This window comes from Bufo gargarizans, chromosome 10 (assembly GCF_014858855.1).
Source record: "Bufo gargarizans isolate SCDJY-AF-19 chromosome 10, ASM1485885v1, whole genome shotgun sequence".
In the NCBI taxonomy this organism is placed as follows: domain Eukaryota; kingdom Metazoa; phylum Chordata; class Amphibia; order Anura; family Bufonidae; genus Bufo; species Bufo gargarizans.
Window position 1 is genome coordinate 68,392,618 of NC_058089.1, and position 26,143 is coordinate 68,418,760.

The 26,143-nt window shown below is 43.9% G+C and overlaps 1 protein-coding gene across 7 annotated transcripts in view; it reads right to left on the reverse strand.

Moving 5' to 3' along the window:
• RIPOR1 (RHO family interacting cell polarization regulator 1) overlaps window positions 1-26,143 on the reverse strand; it is a 289,814-nt gene that overhangs the window by 75,322 nt on the left and 188,349 nt on the right. For 6 of the 7 annotated variants that reach the window (XM_044271143.1, XM_044271141.1, XM_044271138.1 and 3 more), the window contains 3 exons: window positions 25,917-26,046; window positions 20,254-20,397; window positions 7,636-8,511 (listed from right to left, as the gene is read on the reverse strand). In XM_044271143.1, the coding sequence (XP_044127078.1) occupies window positions 7,636-8,511; window positions 20,254-20,397; window positions 25,917-26,046 (1,150 nt within the window). The remainder of the gene's footprint in view (window positions 1-7,635; window positions 8,512-20,253; window positions 20,398-25,916; window positions 26,047-26,143) is intronic. The other variant, XM_044271144.1, reaches the window with a different exon arrangement.

Here is a 26,143-nt window from a genome sequence, read left to right on the forward strand (position 1 = left end):
AATGAGTCCAGGTCTAAATCCCATTGAACACCTGTGGAGAGATCTTAAAATTGCTGTTGGGAAAAGGCACCCTTCTAATAAGAGAGACCTGGAGCAGAATGCTAAGGAAGAGTGGTCCAAAATTCCGGTTGAGAGGTGTCAGAAGCTTATTGAAGGTTATAGAAAGCGACTGATTTAAGTTATTTTTTTTTTAAAGGGTGTGCAACCAAATATTAAGTTAAGGGTGCCAATAATTTTGTCCAGCCCATTTTTGGAGTTTGGTGTGACATTATGTCCAATTAGCTTTTTTCCCTCCCTTTTTTTGGTTTTGTTACAATACACACAAAGGGAATAAACATGTGTATAGCAAAACATGTGTTACTGTAATACTTTTCTGTGAGAAATACTTCATTTACTTGAGAAATTTCAGGGGAGCCAACATTTACGGCCATGACTGTAAAAATATTTTTCCAATACAGGGAAAAAAGGGTAAAAATGGCCAGCTTGCCAGTAATAAAATGTGGACAAAAAGTTCACCCACGCAGCTCAGTAGATATAACTACGAAAAAAGTTATGGGGGTCAGAATATGGTGATGTAAAAAATAAAAAATACATTTCAAAGTTTAAATTCATTTTTATGCTATTTAGACATAAAAATAACTACCGTATATATATGGGGCATTGTAATCGTACTGACCCAGAGAATGGAGCGCATGGGTCAGTTTCACTGCAAACAAAACACTGAGAAAAAATAAATAAAAAAATACTTAAAAACAGTGGAGTAATTGCGTTTCTTTTTTCTAATTCCACCCCATTTGTAATTTTATTTACCGTTTCCCGCTACATTGTACCGTATATTATAATTAATGGTGGCATTAGAAAGTACAACTTGCCCTCATACAGCTATGTGAACGGAAATATATAAAAAAAAACAAAAAAAAACATATTACTTCCTTCATTGGCTGAATTCATTTTTCCAAGTTATGCACTGCTCATTTTCATGGTTGTATGATGAGTGAATATATTAAAAAAAAAATAATAATGATTTGCTGGTTCGCCGAATTTTTCAGGAAAATTTTGGATCGATCCCAATTTAGTTGCAGCGAATTACGTTAAAAACTGCTATTTCCTGCCTGCCAAGAGCCTTTATAGTGGTGTAGAACACTGTGCCTTGTAGTAACATACATAGGGAGTCTGCTTTGGTGGTGAAATACTGCGAGTCTGTATGACATGCAGATGACAGGCGTCGCTCTTAGAATCCCTGCACACTTCACTTATTTGGGCAGTCACGGGGCCAAAACTGACCAAATAACTCTGAACTAAGTATGAACTCAGCCTTACAGGTCGATGCTGGCGCCAAGAAGAAGCGCACTCCTTTTACACGGTCGCCAGCTGATTCCACATAGATGTCTACAGAACTTGCTCTATTAAACGTGTATACAAGTAGAGCCTTCACTCTGTCAGCATTTGCTCAATAATCAATCAGTATTTCTAATGCCAAAAAAATAAAAAGGAGTGGATCCAAAACAGAGATGACATGTGAATGAAATATTTGCATGTCTTCTAAGTTTTGTACCCACTCCTGCTGTTGGCTATCAAATCATAAGCCAATTCTGAGGGGACCATACAGGCCTTACAGCTGCTACACAGACAGGATCTGTTGCAAGTCTCATTTTTCCTTCCTTCTGACAGATAGGAAAAAAGGTCTAATAAATCATGATGTCAGCCAGGCCAAAAGGCAAAATAGTGGTCCAGTCATGAAGTGGGGAGGATGGGAACAGCATGAGAAGTCCACAGAGTGGACCTATGACATAGTGGTGAGGTGGAAGCAGCATGAGGCCCAGCACCATAGAGTGGCCCAATGACAGAGTCTGGAGGTGGTGGTAGCATCAGGAGGCCAAAGTAGCAAGACGACGAGAGATTGTGGAGGTAGTAGCAGCATGAGGAGGCCACAGAGTGGCACACTGACAGAGTCTGGAGTTGGCAGCAGTATCAGGAGGCCACTGAGTGGTACAAAGACAGAGTCTAAAGGTGGCGGCAGCAGCAGCATCAGGAGGCCACAGAGCTGCAAGGTGACAGTGTGGAGATGGCAGTAGCAGCAGCAGCAGGATACCACATATGGTGACGCTGCATATGTTGACGCAGGGCTGTGGTGCCAACATTCTACATATGGCCATGTTAACCTCCTCCGGCAGCTTACAAAAAACTGCCACACTGCCAAGTAGGTGATTTCCCCCCCCCCCCCCCCCCAAATAGTCCGCACTGACTGACTGCTACCGTCACTGCTTCCGTGAACCCCTGCACCACTACTTCCCAGGCAGGTAGGCTGCTGCGAAGCAGGTGGTCTACCCCGGGCACGTTTGGCTCCCGACCTTCCACTGCTGCCACCCTGCTGACTCCCAGCCATGCTTTCAACACACAACAGTCGACGTGAACTGAGAATATTTTTATAAGTAATTCCACCATCAGGATCTGCTCATACTGGCAGAAGGGCTGTCTTTAATATTTATTGGACCCTGGGTAAGAATTTACTTGGGCCCCCTGGATCCCGCCTTCCCACACCCTAGCATGCAATCACGCCCTCCACCACTATATATAATATAGCTTACAGTGAATGACTGTAAATACTTATAGTTCTGAAGACTCCAGCAGGATCAGGAAGGTGACCGGGGCTTACCCTAGCGTTACAGTGCACCCCAGCACCCCACAGTATGCAGTATAGCACCCTATAGTATACAGCACCCTGCAGTATAGCATTCTATAGTATACAGAACCCCACAGTATGCAGTATAGCACCCTATAGTATACAGCACCCTATAGTATACAGCACCCCACAGTATGCAGTATAGCACCCTATAGAATACAGTATAGCACCCCACAGTATGCAGTATAGCACCCTATAGAATACAGTATAGCACCCCACAGTATGCAGTATAGCACCCTATAGAATACAGTATAGCACCCCACAGTATACAGTAGAGCAGTATAGCACCCCACAGTATACAGCACCCCATACTATACAGTAGAGCAGTATAGCACCCCACAATATACAGCACATCACAGTATACAGCACCCCACACTATACAGAATTCAGCACCCCACAGTATACAGCACCCCAGGTATACATTAAAGCAGTATAGCACCCCACAGTATACAGCATCCCAGGTATACAGTAAAGCAGTATAGCACCCCTCAGTATACAGTAGAGCAGTATAGCACCCCACAGTATACAGCCCTCCACAATATACAGCACCCCACAGTATACAGTAGAGCAGTATAGCACCCCACAGTATACAGTAGCTTACAGTATATTAGTATAACAGCCCCTGTCACCTTTTCCTGATATAATCTTAACAAAAAAGCTCTGCAGTTAAGGCAAACTTCTCCTGCAGCAACACTCCTGGTAGAAAGGACCTTTGATTACCTCATAGCCATGTGACCAGTAATATTGCTAGGTTACTGGTCACATGGTGATGATGTCATCTAGGGTCCTTTCTCCTAAGAGAATCACAGCTCTCACAGTTATGGCAGGTCCCCCCCCCCCCCCCGTGTAACTGCCCCTTTTGCCCTTGTTAAAGACGGCCCTGACTGGCAGGAGTTAGGAAAGGCCTAGGGATTACTAGGATGTCACCATCCCTCTTCCTTAGCATTTGAAGTATAGATTGCTGTCTATTCGTTGTGGTGTGTATTTGGCGTTTTCCCTTCCCCTTAACCTGCGACATTCGTCAACAAAATGTCCTCCTTGACCACAGAAAAAGCAAAGTCTTTTCTTAACCCCAAAGTTTTTATAACCTGGTCCAAGTGTGACCTGACCCAATTGCATTGGCTCCTCACCAGAGACTAGCTCGAGTGTCTCTTTACCCAGAGTGTCAGAAGAGCCCACTTCCCTGTATGAGAATACGTCCTGAGTGAGAGGAACTTTAGATCTCTCCCAAAGGAGTCCATCAATACGCACCGCCAGAGACTCTGGATTTGTGTGAAATACCAAGTCGTCCTTCAGGTTCTCAGACAGTCCTTGACAAAATTGACTAGGGAGAGCTGGGTCATTTCACTCCGTATCAGTTGCCCACATCCTAAATTCAGAACAATAGGACTCGGCTGAACGCTCTCCCTGCCGCATATGGCCAGGAAAACCCGATCTGGGTCATCGTAGATAAGCTCTGAAAAATTCATCTACCAACCGGAGGGATTGTGAACCAGTCGGCAAAGAGAAAGCCAAAGACTGAGCGTCGCCTTTCAGCAACAAAATAATAATCCCCACTCTCTGACTCTCGTCCCCAGAAGAGCTAGGACGCAGTCTGAAATATAATTTTCACGATTCCCTGAACCGAAGAAAGTTCACTTTCCCCGGAAAATCGATCCAGCAGAGCAACCTTCAGTTTAGGGCAGGCCTGGTTCCCGCTGCTGGAACCTACCGCCTGTGGTCTCAAACTGTGCAACGGCCGTGCGGCGGTCAGCCACCTCTAAAGACAGAAACAGTATCCATAGCTGCACTGATAAAACAAAGGATAACGGTTTAGGGGAAGGGAAAACACCAAATACACACCACAATGAATAGACAACAATCTTGGCTTCAAAAGCTAAGGAAGAGGGATGGTGACCTCCTAGTAATCCCTAGGCCTTTCCCTAACTCCTGCCAGTATGAGCAGATCCTGATGGTGGAAATAGTCATACACCGGATACCTAAAGGCCTACTAAAACTGACGAGCCTTAGGATAGGTGGTAGGGGATGAGACAGCTGGTCCCTTCCAGAATGAAGGAACCTGCGTCTCCCTGATGCCTAGAAACACACACCAGATAATAAACAGCGAAGGCAACAAGTACTTAGCTTAGAGATGTATGGAGAAGCAGGAGATCCAAGACAAACCAGCACTCGCTACTTCAAGCAGAAACTATCAACTGCATGGTCAGCAGTGTGAGGTGGATCTAAATAGAGTCTCATCACTGATAACGAGTGGCACCTGAGGAGAGGAGAGATCCTGCCAAACAACAACATACATAGAGGAAAACTGAGAGACCCGTCAGCCTCACGTGCAGCAAGTGTATCCAACCGTGACACGTTGACTGAGAATATATTTTTCTTTTTGTAATGAAATAGGACACTAAATGCTTTCAACACATAACCGCCGACATGAACTGAGAATTTATTTTTCTTTTTGTACTGAAATGGGCAACTAAACGCTTTCGCCACAAATAACTGCAACAGTGACGTGCGTATATTTTTTTCCTTTTGGTAATGAAATAGGACACTGAACGCTTTCACCACATATAACTGCAGAAGTAAAATGCGTATATATGTTTCTTTTTCCACAGATATAAGCTACTAAAGGCTTTTCATTATCGCACTTGCACAACAAGAACAAATTGTTGGAATGCCAGAGCTGTATAATGGCTATTTGGATCCCCAAATGTTGTTTCCCTGCACTTGTAAATCGCTTTTTTTTCACAATGAGGTTTTCCTAGCACTGTCCCTACCGACTTCAGATGTCTCTCCCTGCACTAAGATGCTGTTAAATAATTCCTCCCTGTCCTTTCCTTGCACTTATAAATAGTTTTTTCATTATTTTTTTCTCACAATGTGGTTTTTCCTATTGCAGTCCCTAGCGCCTTCTCACGTCTGTCCCTGCAATCAGAACACTGTAAAATGTCTGACTCTAAGATGGCCGCCGTATTTATAGGGTTGTGACATCACAGGGCTGGCTGGCTGCTGATTGGCTGCATGCATGGCATTACGGGTCAGCCCGCCTTCCCAGAGTTCATTGCCCCATGTCCTCACAGCCAACATTTTAGGAAAAATTGTAATTCGTTACCACAAAGTGCAAGGAAATTCACATTCGTTGCGAATTGAATTTTTCCTGAAATTCGGATCAAATTCCACTTCGTCTGATTCGATCATCTCTAATGACCACTATGCAATCCATCAGTGGTCGTCGAGCTAGCACACTATAGGAAAAAGCATCGGCCTCTCTGGTGGCCGGGACCGCACATGGCGTACTGCTTTTTTCTATAGTGTGCATGCACGACCACTGCCGCTGGATTGCAGGGTGGTCCTAACCATGGAAACAAGCAGTGTATAATGTGATGGAAAAATGAATCCAGCCAGCAAAGGAAGAAATATAGATAACAATACATTAGTAAGCGACTTCCTCTACATAATAAATGCTATTTGCGGAAGATTGGAATGATTTTTCTTATCTAATTCTGAGAAGGTTTTCTCGTGACACATCGGAATTCATGGTAAATTTGAGTCGATAAGTTTCAAACCTTTAGTTATAAATACCATAATATTTATTATCTAACATTCCCCATATGTCTGCCTTATGTTGGCATCATTTTGTAAATGCAATTTTATTTTTTTAAACTTTAGAAGCAATTTTTTTTTAAAGAAAATTTCCCAAACCAATTTAAGGACCAATTCAGTTAAGTCACTATGAGGGGCTTACATAACACCCATAAATTACCCCTTTTTAGAAACTACACTACCCAAATTATTTAAAACGGATTTAACAAACTTTGTTAATCCCTTAGGTCAGCAGTCAGCAACCTTCGGCACTCCAGATGTGTTAAAAACTACGACTCCCAGCATGCTCCATTCACTTTTATGGGAGTTCTGAAAATAGCTAAGCAAGTGTGCATGCTGGGAGTTGTAGTTTTACCACAGCTGGAGTGCCAAAGGTTGCTGATCCCTGCTTTAGGTGGTCCACAGGAATTAAAACAATATTTATTACCGTAGTTCGACAGATACACCCCATAGGTGGTCATAAACTTCTGTAAGGGCATACTGAAGGGCTCAGAAGCAAAGGAGCAATTTTGCTGGAATCATTTTCAGGGGCCATGTCGCATTTGAAGAGACCCTGAGGTACCTCTACAGTGGAAACCCCCAAGAAGTGACCCCATTTTAGAAAATACACCCCTCAAGGAAATTTTCAAGGGTGTAATGAGCACCACACAGGCATTTCATAGAATTTAGAACTACTTAGCTGTGAAAATGATAAATTAACTTTTTTTTAATAAAATGTTGCTTTAGCCCAAGATTTTAAATTTTTACAAGGCGTAACGTGAAAAAAAAAAAAAAGGACAAAGTGTGTCACCTATTTTCTCCTGAATACAGAAACATGTCGTATGTGGTCTTATACTGCTGTATGGGCACATCATAGGGCTCAGAAAGGGAGGAGGCACCATATGGTTTTTAGAGCAGACTTTGCTGGCATGGTTTTCTGGCGCCATGTCACATTTGAAGAAACCCTGAGCTACCCCTACAGTGGAAACCCCCAAAAAGTTACCCCATTTTGGAAACTACACCCTTCAAAGAACCTATTGAGGAGTGTAGTGAGCACTTTGACCCCACAGGCATGGGGATAGGATTTTTTACATATACAAAAAATGAAAAAGCCTAATTGCACATTCAAAACCTAAGAGTTACTACAGCTGACTAAAAAATATTCAAAGGCAAAGACTATACACTGGAGAGTTGCTGGTTTCTACCGGTTTTTCCCCCATACAAAATCAAACAATCAAAATTGGATTTTATTGAACCAGCAGAACCACAATCATTGGAGACTAGACTTTTTCAGTACGACAAATGGTCTTGGAGTTAACTGCCATCACAACAGAAAAAGATTATTCCTAACTTAATGCAAACATTAAATAACTTACCATGAGAATCTCTTCCAGATGTCGGAGTTTAATTTCAAGTGCCTGTAATTCAGGGAATTGGCCCCGGTAGTCATCCAGTGATGAACTCAAGGAATTAATTGCCTCATCCACACCATCAACATTCCTCCTTTTTGTGGAGTCAGAGTATACTACTGCAAAGATGGGACTCTCCCTCTCTTCTGGAACAGTGTCCAAACATGGAGGATTAGTGGGAGAACCATGAACTACAGGCTGCTGAGTCTCAACAAGGTTATTTAACACAAGTTCAAACTCTTCAGCACAAGGTACAATCTCCTGTACTTGAGTCTCTGAATTCAATGACTGAATTGAATCAATGATCACTTGCTCCACATCTGCTTCAGGTTTTATGTGAAGTATTTCATTTTCCTCTTCCTTAGCACAGGTTAATTGTGCAGTGATTTGCAAACTGTCAACTTTTTCACAGTTGTCTTGAACAGCAACACTTTCCAAAACATCCTTATCAAATGGTAGGGTTATCTGAGGTTCATCCAAGACATGGAAATCTGAACCTGCAGCATCAAAGCTTACTTCACTTATATGGCTTAATGTCCTTGAGTATACTACATGGCCATTAGCTACAGAGCCTTTTGTTGATGCCACGATTTCATGACCTATTTTTACATCGTTTTCCACTTCCTGGGTTGAAATATCTGCTCCTGTGACCACACTTTCGTCTGTTTGTGTAAAGGATATTTCTATATCTGGAGCAGATGCCTGAAGTTCAGGTTGAACAATGTTCTTGGGAGTATGCCAAGTACTGCTAGGTAACTGTGGGCTAGAGGAATCATCAGAAGATTCTGAAGAAATTGACCAGGCAGCTCCATTTTCCAAATCATCCTGACGTCGTAACATATTCTAGAAGTAGTAAAATACAAATGATTAAAATTTACTTTTTAGAGAGCCTCAAGCAGATGTTAAGAAACTTTTTAAACTATTCATCCTTATTACAATTAGTCTTTTGTCATACAGGAAAGGCGTGTCTGGACATTTTGCACTTTCGGTAGCCAGGAAAACTATCAGTTTTGACATGTACAAATAAATATGGGCCCTATAACCACATATTTTCTGAAAGCAGACACCCAGGATGTTACACATACAAATCATCATGTAATTTTAAAGGCAAAGTGTAATTTTTCAGAAAAATTGCAATAACATTGATATCAGTGGTAAAACTGTGATCCAAGCAGAAAGGTATATCCACCACACCACCTACAAATAAAAGTTCAATGTGTGCAGAGTTCATACATACCACTTAGGCCTAAAGTTACACACACATACCTTCATAAAATCAGCAAAACAAAAATTCTGGAAGATTCAAGATGGTTACTGATCTGAAAGCAGACAACCTAATAATTGCAGTTGCCTTGACAGACTGTTGACAACCATGTATAGGCCGCTTTCAGACAAGCGTATTTGCAATGCGTATATAGTCCGGATTTTGTGTCGGCTGCTAATGTTAATTAATACAGCTATTCACATGAGCATTTTTTCGCCCCATAAGACGCACCGGCCCATAAGACGCACCTAGGTTTTTGAGGAGGAAAATAAGAAAAAAATATTTTTAACCAAAAGGTGTGCTTTTGGTAGGTTTTGAACTAATAGTGATCTGTGGATGGCACTGTTATGGGGGTCATCTGTGGATGGCACTGTTATGGGGGTCATCTGTGGATGGCACTGTTATGGGGGTCATCTGTGGATGGCACTGTTATGGGGGTCATCTGTGGATGGCACTGTTATGGGGGTCATCTGTGGATGGCACTGTTATGGGGGTCATCTGTGGATGGCACTGTTATGGGGGTCATCTGTGGATGGCACTGTTATGGGGGTCATCTGTGGATGGCACTGTTATGGGGGTCATCTGTGGATGGCACTGTTATGGGGGTCATCTGTGGATGGCACTGTTATGGGGGTCATCTGTGGATGGCACTGTTATGGGGGTCATCTGTGGATGGCACTTATGGGGTCATCTGTGGATGGCACTTATGGGGGCATCTGTGGATGGCACTTATGGGGGCATCTGTGGATGGCACTTATGGGGGCATCTGTGGATGGCACTTATGGGGGCATCTGTGGATGGCACTTATGGGGGCATCTGTGGATGGCACTTATGGGGGCATCTGTGGATGGCACTTATGGGGGCATCTGTGGATGGCACTTATGGGGGCATCTGTGGATGGCACTTATGGGGGCATCTGTGGATGGCACTTATGGGGGCATCTGTGGATGGCACTTATGGGGGCATCTGTGGATGGCACTGTTATGGGGGATCACTGTGGGGGCATCTGTGGATTGCACTGTTATGGGGCATCTGTGGATGACACATATATAGCATCTTATCTAATGTGTCATCCACAGATCCCCCATAACAGTGTCCCTCTGTAGTGAATGGGGGCTGGCATCTGGTTCTGTAATGGCAGCGGGACCCAGTGCAGTCACTGTATTCTACTACACCGGGCCCCGCTCACTGTACTATAATCATATCTAACTTGTGGGTATTGTTAAAGTATTAAAATGCTTTTAAATCCAGCGCTGTACTACTTACTACTAACTTCTTGGTAGTCAGGAGGCCGGGCAGGTGGGCGCTCGCAGCGTAGCTTACGACGCTCACTGCGACTGCTTCATTCATAAAGTGGGCGGAGCAGGCGCGTGACGTAGTGAGCTACGCTGCGAGCGCCCGCCAATTTAAGAGGATTTGAAAACTTTAACAATACCCCCAAGTTAGATATGATTATACTACAGTGAGTGGGGCCCGGTGTAGTAGAATACAGTGACTGCAACGGGCCTCACTGCCATTACAGAACCAGATTCCGGCCCCCAGCTCCTCCTCCCTCTTAGCCATACACCCGATGTTCGCAGCATTCGCCCCATAAGATGCACTGCTATTTTCCCCTCACTTTTGGGGGAGGGGGGAGTGCGTCTTATAGGGCGACAAAATGCGGTAATTTCCGTCAGCATTTGAAATACACAGCATGTCCGAGTTTTGTGCGAATTTGCTTTCAAATACACAAATTACAGTATGTGCAGTGCATAAATAATGAAGAAAGAAGAACGCATGGAAACCCTAATTGGAGTCTGAAAGGAATTTTGGTTTCTACCTCAGTTTTTTTGCCTTCCTCTGGATCAACTTGCAGCATAACAGGCAGAACTGGATGGACAAATGTCTTTTTTCGGCCTTATATACTATGTAAATCCTGATAACAATACTGATGGTATATCATCAGGATCCTGTGCCAGAATCCTGATGGATTTCAATACGCTCGTGTGAAAGCAGCCATAGATTCATGTAACTATGTGACAAACAGAAGAATAAAAAAAAAAAATAATAATAATTATATATAGGACCATATTCCACAGAACTTTACGATAGGAGGGTTTACGTACAAAAAGTCAAATTACACAGCAACAACCAAGTCAACAATTAAAACAAGAGGAGTAAGGGCCCTGCTCACAAGAGCTTACAATCTATGAGGTTATAGGGGTAACACAAAAGGTAAAAATTGCTTGTTTTGTAAAATGGTGCAGCCATAATAAAATGGCACATTATATATGAACTTGCATGAGCCAGTCCCCAGCTGATATTTGTTGTGCATTTGAGTGCATGGGGCATGGATGTTTGACAAGGGATGAAGTTCAGAAGACTTATGATAAAGGGGCAGTGAATGAAGAAGAGTTAGATCAGGGGATGTGATAGCGCGCGTAGAAATTCGGTTCGGTTCAGCTGACCTTAGCACATTGCTAATGTCAGCTAGTTTAATAGGGTTAATTCTGATGACAGAAACCCTTTAAAAAGGTCCCTCCCACCTCCACCCACCAGTGTTTTTCCAGATTACCACACCAGGATGGATGCAACCAATTTATTAAAATCATAAGAAAATCTTATATGCAATATTTACATAGTAGTTAGTAAGGGAGGAAATGTACGGGTGCGGTAATGAGGGAATCTCTGGAAACCGAATTACCAGTAAATCTAATTCCCATTTTCCAGCTCATCCATCATGACAGCACAACAGGAGACGTACCAAATGATAATTTAGGGGGGCACCAAGTCTAAGGACAACATATCGCAGAATCAGGAATAAACCTGAGACTTTTTGATTCTGCCAGAAAACTAAATCATGATTACAGAATTTGTGAACCCAGTCGTAACTCTGAAATGTCTCTTTATCTGCATTCTTGATCAACAGACCTACCTCTGTTTATAGACTTAAATACTTACCGTATTTTTCGCTATATAAGACGCACCCCCCCCCCCCCCCAAAAAAAAAGTGGGGGGGGGGAAATGGCCCTGCGTCTCCATTATGGAAGCGCTCATTAGTACCAGAGGACCGGGAAGCAGCGAAGGCTCTGTACTCACCACTTCCTGGTCCTCGGCTGTGGTGTGGCTGCGCACAGTGTGAAGACGCACTGGAGGTGAGGAGCGGTGCATCCAGGTGCAGGAGAGGTAATTTTTATTTATTTGATCTGTGCCATGGGGGCTAATAAATGGCACTGGGGGGCTCATAATGGGGGCTAATAAATGGCATGGGGGGGGGGCCTGATCCGAGGTCGGTCTGAGCAAGGGTTTTATTAACATTGGGGGTCTGATTGGGGCTGTCAGATGAGACATTGGGACATTAACAACATTGGGTGTCTGATTGCTGGCCTGATCGGAGGTCTAATGAAAAATATTTTTTTCTTATTGTCCTCCGCTAAAACCTAGGTGCGCTTATCATTGGGTGCGTCTTATAAAGCGAAAAATACAGTAATTAGAGGAAGAATAAATTGTCTTATTAGACATCGGCCATAAAAAGGATGCCCTTTATCTCTAAGTCTAGCTTATATGGTAAGTACCATTGCGTAAAAGCGACTAGCTATAAACCAGATAAAATATTGTAACATCATATATAACCACTACACCGAGTAAAAATTTACTGTAGACACCCATTGCAGTTCATTCCCAAGAGCTTAATTGTTATAATATGATAAACAACTAAGGAATATCTACAAGGTATATGTAAGAAACAGAGCCAAGCTGACAGCACTGGCACACGGCAGGCATGGACATCAACGATGAGGTAACCGAAACTGTACCATTAACTACATACCGCTGCAGGACAAGCTTAGGATCCCGTACCAGGAGGTGTTGGTATGAACTTAAGGGCATACGCTGACATTTACTGAAAATCACTTGTCTTGAGGGTTTCACAAGATCTTTACATGGAACTGGCCAGGAGACACAGGGGCTGAGGAGTGGTAAAGGTTACAGGACCTGTGCAGCGTACATAGCCGCAGCTTATATGTGTGAGCATGGCTGTATGTGTGAATGTGGACAGAGGAATACACAGTCTATATTGCCGTTTTGTAGCTCCCTGGGATGACGTGCAGTGAGGGGAGTCTCCTTCCCGGAGGTGACAGAGGTGTCCTTGAGGTTATGGGCATTAGGTGCAATGAAGGCAGGGTCCCTAATGTTCGGGACATCAGCACCCTTAGGTGCAAATAGACAGAACAACAGAAGAGTTTAGTTGGGATAGCTATAATCCATACAAGACGAATTCCCAGCCAGGATGGTGCTGCCTCCAATTATAAAAGGTCTAGGTAGGATCTTTACTAAATTTCAGTGCTCTGGTCGCACTAATGTTCCTTTAACTTCAGGCTGACCCATAATATCTCCAGGTGTAGAGTATACTATACTCTATAAATGACATGGCCAGTACACATACGTCTTGCACTCCTTGAATTACATACAATTTCCATTATTGTTGTCCACATTGTCCAAGGAGGAATGTGGCTCCAAATACAGCTTTGCGCTAAACTGTAGAACGTGAATAGGCACAGAGGCCATGGGGCATCACGCCAGGCACAGAGGCCATGAGGCATCACGCCAGGCACAGAGGCCATGAGGCATCACGCCAGGCACAGAGGCCATGAGGCATCACGCCAGGCACAGAGGCCATGAGGCATCACGCCAGGCACAGAGGCCATGAGGCATCACGCCAGGCACAGAGGCCATGAGGCATCACGCCAGGCACAAATACATTTTTTCTAGATAAAGGAATCAAGTCAGAAATAACTAAGCCAGGTTGCTAGACCTGAAAGATTTAAGTCTGCCACCTTGTCAACTGAAAATTTTAAATCTACATTCAGTCCTCATTAAAGAAACATGTGAGGCTACCATCGCCTAACTTCCCATTTAGATCCACACACAGATTCTCAATTAAAGTAATTAGAACTGTTGAGGCAATCCAGCTGGTTAAACACATGCATGGTTTACTTACCTGACAAATAGTTTGCATGGTTTACTTACCAATCTTGGAATATGTGCTGCCAAAGCAAGCACAAATAAGGTCATGCAGCTTCTGCCAACACTTGCACACAGAGCATTGGTAAGGAGAAAAGGCCCCATTTCAGCTGCTGACTGTTTCAGGCGCACTGAGGCGCGATCCTGCTGAACTCCATTAAGGAGCAGCAGATCCAAGCTCCATGAACCCATAGCCGTCCATAGTGAGGTAACCACCAGCTGCATTACCCACTTCAGGGTTAGAAGCAAATCCAGGTGACCTCCACAAAGAAGTACTGGCACGGCTATTTATAGGGAAGGAAGGGTGAAGATAAACCCAAAGATCGAACCCAGGCCATCAGAGAACCCACCTATAGGCTCGGACTCAGCCAGGTGGGTTCCGAGCTGCTAAGGGACCTCTACCCCGAGAGGTGTTAGCAAGGCTATTCGAGAGCTTGAAGGAGAGGCTGGACACCCCCCCGATCCTAGTCCCAACTTAAGGCTTTAAAAGGCCTTGTAGAATCTCTTCAACCCTAGAGCAGGGAACCACTTTGCGTGTATCCCCTGTAGGGACAGGAAGAACACTGGTGGGTGGGATTTACCTTTTAACTTCTGTTTCCTGTCCCAAGAAGGTCAAAGGGGGAACAACCTCCTGTTGTACTGTCATGAGGGATGAGCTGGAAAGATGTGTTTTTAGGAAGCGCCTAAAAATTGTGGATGTTGTGAAGTCACTTAAAGGGAATCTGTCACGGTGAACATGGTATCTGAGCTGCAGGCAGTATGTTATAGAGCAGGAGGGGCTGAACAGATTGATATATAGATTTTTGGTAAAAGATTCAGTATAACTTTATTAAATTTCCTTCTCATTCTGAGCTTTGAAGTCCAGGAGGCGGTCCTATCAGTGATGGACAGCCTTCCCTCTATGACTGTGTATACAGAGATAGCTGTCAGTCCCTTATATGACCTCCTCCTGGATTTCACTCCAATGGGTCTGCAATCTGCAGGATGTGGCAAAAGATAGGACCCACAGAGCGGAGACACAGACTCGGAAGCACATGGAAACCCACACAAGACCTCCATTGAAGTCAACTAGTCTGCACAGCGATATGGAGTGCACACAGGCAGTGCCCGTGTTTTGCAGTCCACAACACAGGCACAGATATCCCAGGGTCATGTGAATGCAGTCTTATGTACTGAATCAACATGACCCCGACAAATGTTAGGTATACGCTCAGCTTATTTAAGGATTTCAATGGTGTATTTGCTGCTAGCAAGTAAAGCACAATAAAACTGAGGAGGAATAATCAAATCGGCTGAAGTATGCTTCACCATCTGAACCAGCTAGGATATACAAACTGCATTATATAAATAGCGGCAACAGGCTGGGGAATAGCTATGGTTTTACAATATAAAAAAATGACAAATGTCAAGTAAGGCAATTATCATCCAATGGCTTATAGTAATGCAGCATCATGTACACAACAGGACCTAATGAAAGTCATCAGAAAATGAGTTGGAGTGCATTAACTCTGCTTCTCATGAACATCAGTAGGTCTGGGTGTTGCATCCATAATATGGGCACAAAAATGCTGCTGTATTACACCTGTCTGAAAGGTGGCCGAATAATCTTAGTCAGTGCGTGAAATGTTTTCTTTGTGTCAGAAATACATTCGATTCCTTTCTCGTGATAAACATTATTGCTATCACTGCGGACTGTAACGGTATCACTAGAGAAGGGCCATATTCCGCACATGATGCAACATCATTATACATATTCACCCACTACTGCGACATCACTGCGCATATTCGCCCAATACTGTGATATCACGGTGCATATCCACCTACTACTGTGATAGCACTGTCCACATATCCCTCCTGCTGACAGCTGCAACTTCACTGAATTCAAAATTTCAATACAGTTACTATGAAAACCAGTGCCACGTTGATTAGTTTAAAAAAAAAAAAAAAACTAAATACACTTGCTGTGTGGCAGACAACTGTGACAGTGTATTAGTGTGTATTCTGCAGTGCACAATTTGGGCATACTCTCTGGATTAAAGGGAACCTGGTACCATGAAAATGCAGTGTAATATGCATGTTATAGAGCAGAAGCTGAGAAGATTAATATATAGTTTTATGGGAAAAGATTCAGCAAAACTTTTAATTTATACATTTATATTCCTGCTCATTCTGGGATTTGCAGTCAAGAAGGTGGACCTATCAGTGACTACAGTCATAGAGGGAAGGCTGTCAATCTCTGATGGGACCTCTTCCTTGACTTTAACGTCCAGAACGGTTATTTAACCTACATGGTGTAGTTTCTGAAGAAACCACAGGATGTTGGCTTGAAAACGCTAGAGATATAAGCAAAGTGTGTTTAACCTGGTTTATTAAAATTTGAACCCAAGTCTTCCAATGACTGACCGTGCCAAATTTGAGGACCCTGCTAAGAGTGGCATCAATTTAAAAATTTTACAATATAAAACAAATGGCTTTAAAACTGAGAATGGCAGTATTTGAATGTTTTACATTAAAGTCAATACCGTATTTTTTGCCCTATAAGACGCACTGGCCTATAAGATGCACCTAGGTTTTTGAGGAGGAAAATAAGAAAAAAATTTTTTTTAACCAAAAGTTGTGCTTTTGGTGGGTTTTGAATTAATGGTGGTCTGTGCATGACACTATTATGGGGGATCTGTGGACGGCACTGTTATGGGGTGGGGGAGGATCTGTGGACGGCACTGTTATGGGGTGGGGGGGGATCTGTGGACGGCACTGTTATGGGGTGGGGGGGGATCTGTGGACGGCACCGTTATGGGGTGGGGGGGGGATCTGTGGACGGCACCGTTATGGGGTGGGGGGGGGGATCTGTGGACGGCATCGTTATGGGGTGGGGGGATCTGTGGACGGCACCGTTATGGGGTGGGGGGGGGATCTGTGGACGGCACCGTTATGGGGTGGGGGGGGGGATCTGTGGACGGCACCGTTATGGGGTGGGGGGATCTGTGGACGGCACCGTTATGGGGTGAGGGGGATCTGTGGACGGCACTGTTATGGGGTGGGGGATCTGTGGACGACACTGTTATGGGGGTGGGGGATCTGTGGACGACACTGTTATGGGGTGGGGGATCTGTGGACGACACTGTTATGGGGTGGGGGATCTGTGGACGACACTGTTATGGGGTGGGAGATCTGTGGACGACACTGTTATGGGGTGGGAGATCTGTGGACGACACCGTTATATGAGGGGGATCTGTGGACGACACTGCTATATGAGGGGGATCTGTGGATGACATAGCAGTGTCGTCCACAGATCCCCCTCATAACAGTGTCCCCCCAATACACCAGCCCTCTGCTCACCGCAGTATTTATATACATTAATCCTTATCCTGTTAATAAGTCTAACTAAAGCTGCGCTCTCCCCGTTCCCCTGTATCCGTACAGCACTTCCTAACAAACTTCCATAGCAGGCAGAGCGGACGGCAGCAGTAACGTCACTCACCGACGTTGCGCGCCTGCTCCGCCTGCTTCATTCATAGACTTATTAACAGGATAAGGATTAATGTTTATAAATACTGCAGTGAGTGGCGGGGCCCGGCGTAAGAGTACAGTGACTGCACCAGGCCCTGCCCCTAGTTCCGGACTCCAGACCCTCCTCTCTCCCGGCTCATACATCACAGTCTGCGATGCTGCAGCATCGTAGACTGCAATGTAAAATGGAAGCATTCGCCCCATAAGACGCACACACACTTTTGGGGGGAAAAAAGTGCATCTTATCTGGCGAAAAATACGATAGGTGAAATCTGATTGTCTGTTTTAGGCTCCACCCACTTTTTCTAAATTTTGACCGCAGTCACCCAGTGAGTAATTGTGCCAAGTTTGGGACACTTGGCATTTAAACAGTGATAATAGCAGCAGTTTATCTGTTTTTATTCAGGTAAATGGCTGAAATCTGATTGCCTGTTGTTGCCCTGCCCCTTTGTTTCCCCCTAATTTTGAACCAAGTGACTAACACTTTAAAAAGTTTGGGAATTATGGCATTTAACGTGTAAAAATGGCAGCAGTTTTATTTTTTTTCTACTGAAAATCAATGAGTGTAATTTGATTGGTTGTTGGTGGCTCTACCTGATTTTTATAACCTTGAAGTGGAAACACCCAATGACCACATTTGTGATATTTGAGGTCCATGACAATGTGAGAATAGCAGCATTTTTAGTTTTTCCCCCATTTAAAAATAAATCTGATTGGTTGTTTTTGTCCCCGCCCACTTTTCAGAATTTTAATCCCAGTCCTCCAATGACCAACTGTGCCAAGTTTGAGGACCCTGCCATTAACAATCTAAGAGCAGCGGCAGTTTTAAATTTTACCATTTAAACAAATGGCTGAAATTTGGGCGAGTTTAACTTCAAAGCTGTACGAGTGGCAAAAGTTTACAATTTTCCAATGAAAGTCTATGACAAAAAGTGGGGTCTTCCGGGGGCCCAGAGGGTGGGATTGGTTAACAAAGCACAAGCAACCTGTTAGGGTATGTGCCGAACAAGTGTGCAAAGTTTGGTAATTGTACTCCTAAAAAACTGTGGGGAGGAGTAGCATATAGAAAATAGCTAAATTTTCATTGGCTGATGCTAGCTCCGCCCACTTTGGAGTGTTCCCTCAAGATGTACCTGTTTATTCGGGTTGACACCAACAATATGTGGTCGGAGTTTGGGGAGTGTAGCTTCAAAACTGTGCGATTGGGAGTGATTTGAAAATTTTCCCAGTCAAAGTCAATGCCAAAAAAGGGTCTTTGGTGGTCCACCGCAGGGGCCCGGAGAGTGGGATCGCTTATTAAAGCCCAAGCAACTTACCTCACTATAGGTTGAGGAAGTGTGGAAAGTTTGGCGTTTGTAACCCCAAAACTGTAGGAGGAGTAGCGTATAAAAAAGGGGGGAGGGGGGGGCGCGGAGAAGAATAATAAAACGGTATTATAAATTGAAACAATCGAAAAACAGTATGTTACAGGCGTTTTCAAGCCAACATAATAAGCTGAAATAAACAAAACAAAACAAAAAAAAAAATAATAATATATATATATATATATATATATATATATATATATAGAGAGAGAAGAAGAACAATATGTTGGCCTTTCAAGCCAAAATAATGAAAACATTTCAAGTTTTGCAGAAACATTTCTCATGGTTTAGTTATTCATCCAATAAGTGATAGAATATTCCCCAAAAAAGACACTGTAGGGAACATTAAACAGTCAATATATATGGTGGTGCTTAGTGCAGATTAAATAAAGTAATACAGGAACACATAGTCACAAAGCATTCCGTCAGTCATCTGTATAGCCAGCAAGGTAATGCATACACACCACATTTCATTCTAGCGAAAGGTTATGAACACACGAGCCATTTTCAGCACCTCAACACTAATGTATCTTATGAAAACTGCACAAACTACTGAACACTTGCATTATAAAGAATATTTACATTCTTTTCAGAAAATGCTAGAGGCTTGAGAAAGAGGTAGAAACCGGTATTTTTACATGAAAAGAAGCAGCGAGCTATCCAGGAAGTCATTTGCTAACCTAATTTTAGCTTCTATAAAGCAGAATGTTTCTGGAAGGTTTTTTTTAAATGCTATGGACACCTTTGTGGGCATTTTTTACTTAAATACAGTGGGTTCAGTGTGGTCTCTGACCAATTTCACTGTGAACAGCATGCTGCAGCCTGCTATGTATTGTGAAACATTGAAGCTGCAGAAACCAAACGGTGCAAATATTTTAATACAACCCTATTGTAGAATTTTTTTTTTTCTTCAAAAAATATTACATGCATTTAAGCAAGTAAATGCCATAAAAAGGTTTCCATAGCCTTTAAAGGGTTTGTGCTCTAAATACTTTTTAACTATAAAGTGTATTTTCATCAATTATTCTAGCTCCCATTTCTCCTTGGATTGTTCTTTTTAAATGTACCTCATTTGCAGTCCTCTTATCCCCCATGTTTGAATCCTACTTCCTGGTTTGCCATGTGACTGCTGTCCCATCATGCCTTAGGGCAGCGAGAGGTGTACTGACCTCAGCAGACCGTTGTTGTTAGCAATGAGGCTTCCTACGTCCTACATTATAAGTCTCCAATGCAGGACGTAACCAACAGCAAGTGAAAATCAAAGCAGATTTGCCACAGAGTGCAATGATAGGCTAAGAACTTTTGGAAACTACCGTTTTTATAAATGGTGGTGTGTAAGGAAAGCAATATAATAGTAATATCTGTTGGGCGAGATACATTTATATTAGTTGCACAACCCCTTTAAGTTCTCAAAAGCTAAATTATGCTACATCTAGGACAACTTACATAGTAGTCTTGCTCATAAGTATTAACCTGGACAGATGAGACATCATTGCACGAGCAAGCCTGAGACAATTTGTCAGTTAGGGTCTCTCGAAGCATTACAAGCATTGGCCAGCTATGCTTTCCCAGATCTGGCAACAAGGAACTCTTTCCATAGCATAAATAAAAAGAATAGGCATCATACAGGAGATGAAAATAGTATGCAAATGTCAGTTATTTCAGATCATGTGCTATACGGTGGCAGGATGCATTTTGAAGTAAAAGATACAATACAAACATGTAAATATTAAGGCCTTATTGAAATGTACTGTACTGGGTTTTCAATAAAAAGTCACATTGAATAATTACATTTCCTTAACAGAAACATGAACAAACAACATTTTTACAAGGTTTAATTAAAGGGGTTGTCCAGGTTCAGAGCTGAACCCGGACCTACCTCCATTTTCACCCAGGCAGCCCCCCTGACTTGAGCATCGGAGCAGTTTATGCTCTGATGCTCTCCTTTGCTCAGCGCTAAATCGCGCAGGACAAAGGCATTTTCAGCCCATCAGAGCCAGTGACGTCACCGAACATACTGCCGGGTGGAAGCCTCTGCCCGGCAGTGTGCTATTGTAAACAAAAGAGCCCGTGCCCTGCGCGATCCAGCACAGGGCAAGGGAGCGCATCGGGGAATGAGATGCTCCGATGCTAACATCAGGGGGCTGCCTGTGTGAAAATATGTCATCTGGCAATCATTTTTTGCTCTTTTGCATCCAATGTATAAAATAAAGCAACTCCGACTTCTGAGTTTTGATTAAAGAGGTCGTCCGGGCTTTTTCATATTGATGACCTATCCTCATATTGATTCTATATGAGAAAGCCTGGACAATCCCTTTAAAAAACTCACTGTTGTATATACAGTAAATTCCTATGAAGGCTGCTGTGTCTTCAAGAAAGCAGACTACAAAACACTGAGTTAGTCTGGTCCTGCACTTGTGTTGCTTCTATTCATCTTCCTTCTGCTTCTTGTTAACCTGACAGTAGATTATGATACTATATTTTATGAATGCACAATAGCTAAGGAAGCTATATAGAAACCTTGTTTGTGATCTCTCTTTAAAACTTAACTTTTGATATAGTAATAAATAATAAACAGCCAAAATTTTACAAACCGATTAAAGGTTAGCGGTCTCCCTGCTGACTTCTGTATCGTTTCTTACAATGCTAATAGAGTCATAATCAGAGTGGTGCTGTGAATCAATAATAAGACCTGTAGTACTAAACCTTTAGGCCCCTTTCACACGAGAGTGACGGATTAGGTCCGGATGCGTTCAGGATGCGTTCAGTGAAACTCGCACCATTTTACAAGCAAGTCCAGTCAGTTTTATCTGCGATTGCGTGCAGTTGATCAGTTTTTTTCCGCGCAGGTGCAATGCGTTTTGATGCGTTTTTCACGCGGGTGATAAAAAACTGAAGGTTTACAAACAACATCTCTTAGCAACCATCAGTGAAAAATGCATCGCACCCGCACTTGCTTGCGGATGCAATGCGTTTTTCACGCAGCCCCATTCACTTCTATGGGGCCAGGGCTGCATGAAAAACGCAGAATATAGAACATGCTGCGATTTTCACGCAAAGCAGAACTGATGCGTGAAAAACAGTGCGGATGCAATGTGTTCATGTCACGCATTGCACCCGCGCGGAAAACTCGCTCATGTGAAAGGGACCTTAGATTTCCCAGATGGGATTTATAAATCAGAATTTTGGTTTGAAGTCAGTAGGGAGATATGCCAAATATGTTTATTATTTATTACCTTATTAAAAGGTAAGTTTTAAAGATAGGTCTCAAACAGGGTTTCTATATAGCCTCCTTAGCTATTGTGCTTTTATTATTGAAATACCCTGGACCATATAGGGGTCTAATTTTTCTTTTTTGAATAAACACTCTGTTTACAACAGTATATCTCTATCTATATTGGACAGTGTGGTAAGGTGTGCATATCCCACTCAGATACCTCAGCTGGGTGGAATAGCTCAAATCTGGGATGCAATAGTCTCAGCAGCATGTAGGTTGCTGAGACAAAATTGTTTTTTGGTATTTTCTGGGCTGGATTTTAGTTGAATTGGCAGATAGGACTGGAAGTGGGATCTGCCAATCCACACCATTCCAAGAAGGGTGTTCCCTTGGTCCAGAGAGGATCGTAGGTGAGGTCTGCGATAATCAGACTGGGATAAAGCACCTCCCAGGGTGTCAGCTGGCAGAGAGTGATTTGGTACAGAGACCTGCAATTGGTGGAGGATGCGGGCAAGAGCAGTGAGGCTGGTATGAATGACGATATTTTAGGTTTCTGCATTTTTCAGGCAGGGTTGTATGTCATACATTAAACTAGCTGTATTACAACCAGTGCCCCACGACAAAATGGAGGCTGTTGTGAAGGCCCTCATGGAGGCTAATCTGCAGCAGCGAGAGACAAACCTGCAGCAACACGAGGCTAATAAGTAGCAGCAGGAGACTAACCAGTTGCTGCTACAACACGTGATGGGGTTGCTCCTGCTGTCTGCAAAGCCAAGAGTCCACAATGCCCGGAAAGCAGTCCGTGCCGCGATCCCCAAGATGACCCCCGCAGACGACATCAAAACCTACCTGGCGATGTACGAGAAAGTGGCCATCAGGAAAAAGCTACCCAGTGACCAGTGGGCTGAAGTCGTCGCTCTATCACTGGCATCCAATTACCAGCGGGTGTATTTCGACTTGCTGGACAATCAAGCGGCCAACTACCAAAAAGTAAAGGGTGAGATATTGGCAAGACTAGGGGTGAATGTGTTGGTCTGGGCCCAGCGGGTACATCAGTGGGAGGGTTTAAGCCGGCTGAGCCTGCGAAGACCCAGTATTACGACTTACTCCAACTCTTGTAAAAGTGGCTACAGCCTGATGTGCCGAGTCCCCTGGCTATGCTGGATAGACTATTAGCCGATATGTTCTGGAGGGCTTTGCCATACCCTCTCCAGCACTGGATCGGTCAGGTGTTTCCTGGCAATGCCCTTGAGATGGTGAACCTGGTGGAACGGTATGAAGTTACCACGAATCTAATAGATGGTTCTGTCGGGAGGGGAGGGAGTCGGCAAACCTCGGAAATCTCCACCCCAGGCCTGGAGATTTGAGCCGATAAAACCTGCCCGGGATGTACCCACGGCGGACCTGGCTATGACGGAGGCTCTGCTGGACTCAGGGAGTCTGATGACCCTAGTAAGGGCTACCCTGGTGCGGTCCACTGAGTATACTGGCCGGAAAGTCGGGGTCATGTGCATCCATGGAGACTTAAAAGACTATCCCACCGCCCTGGTGTCTCTAACCACAGGGGCTGGCAGATGGACTCACGATGGGGCAGTTGCCCCAAATTTACACTACGAACTTATAATAGGGAGAGATTTCCCAGCACTGTGGCCTGCTATGAGAATGACTGATACCCATGAGACAGGGGTAACCCTAGCAGAGTGGCCCGGATCAGGGGGAGACCAGACCCCTGGGAACCTGAGACCGAAGGGTCAGCTGTAGCGGTGACTGCCACTTCGGTGGAAGAGGGGGAGACAACCCCGCTAAGTGTGATGGTGGGAGATGTGGAGGACTTGCTGCCAGGTCCTGAATTGTCAGACCTCAATGTCTCCGGGGATAATTTTGGTATCGCCCAACGTCGTCACCCAACCCTATCCCACGCCTGGGAGAATATGTTAATAGTAGATGGTGAACCACAAACAACCTGGGGCAGAGTCAGATATTTCCCATTTTGTGGTTCATCAGGATATGTTGTATCAGGTAAACCAACTACGGGGTGAGCCTATTGAACAGTTGGTCGTCCCCAAGGCTTATCGCAAGCTTGTGTTAGATATAGCCCACCAACACGTTCTCGGGGGTCACCTGGGGCTGCAGAAAACGCAGGATCGTATTCTATAGCGGTTTTTCTGGCCCAGCATAATTGAAGTGGACGGGTTTTGTAAGTCTTTCCCGACCTGCCAGATAACTAGTCCCCAGCCACATTTGCGTAGTCCCCTAGTACCTCTCCAGATTATTGAAGTACCGTTTGACCGAATAGCTATGGACCTCATAGGCCCAGTACCGAAGTCCGCTAGAGGGCATCAACACATCTTAGTCATTCTAGAGTAAGCCACTTGTATAGAGCGCCACTGCGACATACCTCGGCTAAACTCATAGCTAAGGAGTTAATTGAGATGTTTGAGTATGACTACCTAAAGAGGTTCTGACCGACCAAAGAACCCCTTTTATGTCCAAGGTGATGAGGGAACTCTGCAAGTTGCTACACATAAAACTACGGACGTCCGTTTACCATCCGCAAACGGACGGTCTGGTAGAACGGTTTAACCGAACATAAAAAATTATGTTGAAAAAGATAGTGTCTAAAGATGGGAAGGACTGGGACCTCCTTCTGCCCTATCTCATGTTCGCAGTGCGAGAGGTACTGCAGGCCTCTACTGGGTTCTCGCCCTTCATTTGCATTTATTGGTGCGGATCCATCTGTGTGGGTCCCCGGTTTTTGTGACACCCGACTTCAAAAGGGAGTTTATAGTACAGGCTGATGCTTCAGAAGTAGGCCTCTTTGCTGTACTGTCTCAAGAGGTCAACGGGGAGGAGCATCCCGTTGTGTTCCTCAGCCGTAAGATCACCCCAGCAGAGACCCGGTATAGTATAGTCGAGAGAATGCCTGGCTATCAAGTGGGCACTAGAATCTCTCAGCTATTATTTATTGGGGAGAAAATTCTCCCTGGTGACTGACCACTCCCCTCTCAAGTGGATGATCCAGGCAAAGGACAGAAATGTCCGGGTTACCCGATTGTTTCTCTCCCTACAAAACTTAGTTTTTGGTGGAAAACAGGGCAGGCCGGTTACAGGAAAAAGCGGATGCCCTGTCCAGGATACACTGTTTGGCATGTGTTAACCCCTCATGGTTAAACCAAGGGTGGGGGGGGGGGGGGGGTGACACAGTGAGAGGTTTGGTCTGGGAAAACAGGTATTTTCCTCCCACCATGTGCTGCTCCCAGCCAGGTGAGGTCAATTACCAGACAAGATTTTAAATGCCGGTCTGGGTTTTGGCAGCACCTGGCTGTCCTTAAATAGGCAGCTGGGCTCAGATACCATGTCTCTGTGTTGAAATCTGGGAGCCTGGATGAATGCTTGCTACCTGTTTGGCGTGAAAACAGGTTGGTGCTACTTTCAGGAAGGACTCTGAGGCAATTGTTCGAATATAACTGCTTGTTTTGTCACTTGCCTAAAGTGTGAATAAAACACTGAACTGTTTGATGCAAAGAACTTGTTGTTGCCTCTATACTGCGTCCGCTAATCCTATCAGAGAGAGTCCCCACAATATATACACACACCTTTCTGATAAAAGCAGTTAATAATGGCTTCACTGTTCATTTGTTCTTTCACTTGAAACATCAAAGAAAGGAGGGACCAAAGTTAGCGATATCAACCCCTTCAATTCCTTAGAACACAGGAAAAGTCTGATTTTTTTCGCCCTGTTTTTACACTAAAGGGGGTTCTACAGTCAGGTGCATCTTGAATTCTGCAAGATATGGTAGTCAGCAAAGACATTGAGAACCAGTGGCACTTTTGTTCAGGTCCACCCTTTTGTTCTTAATATAAAATTAGTCCCTGCCTGAGAGTTACTTACATAAAATGCTTGTTCCCGCAATGAGGGGGTATCTGGAGGACTAGGATTATATGTGGAAAATCGCTTGTTCACAGTAGAGGTTTTATTTACAGTACTGGCAGCTGAGGGTTGGTCTTCCTTGTCAAATGGACTGCAAAAAAAAAAAAAGAAACGAATATGAATGGAAATAAAAAATAAAAAATTTTTATATATATATATATATATATATATATATATATATATATATA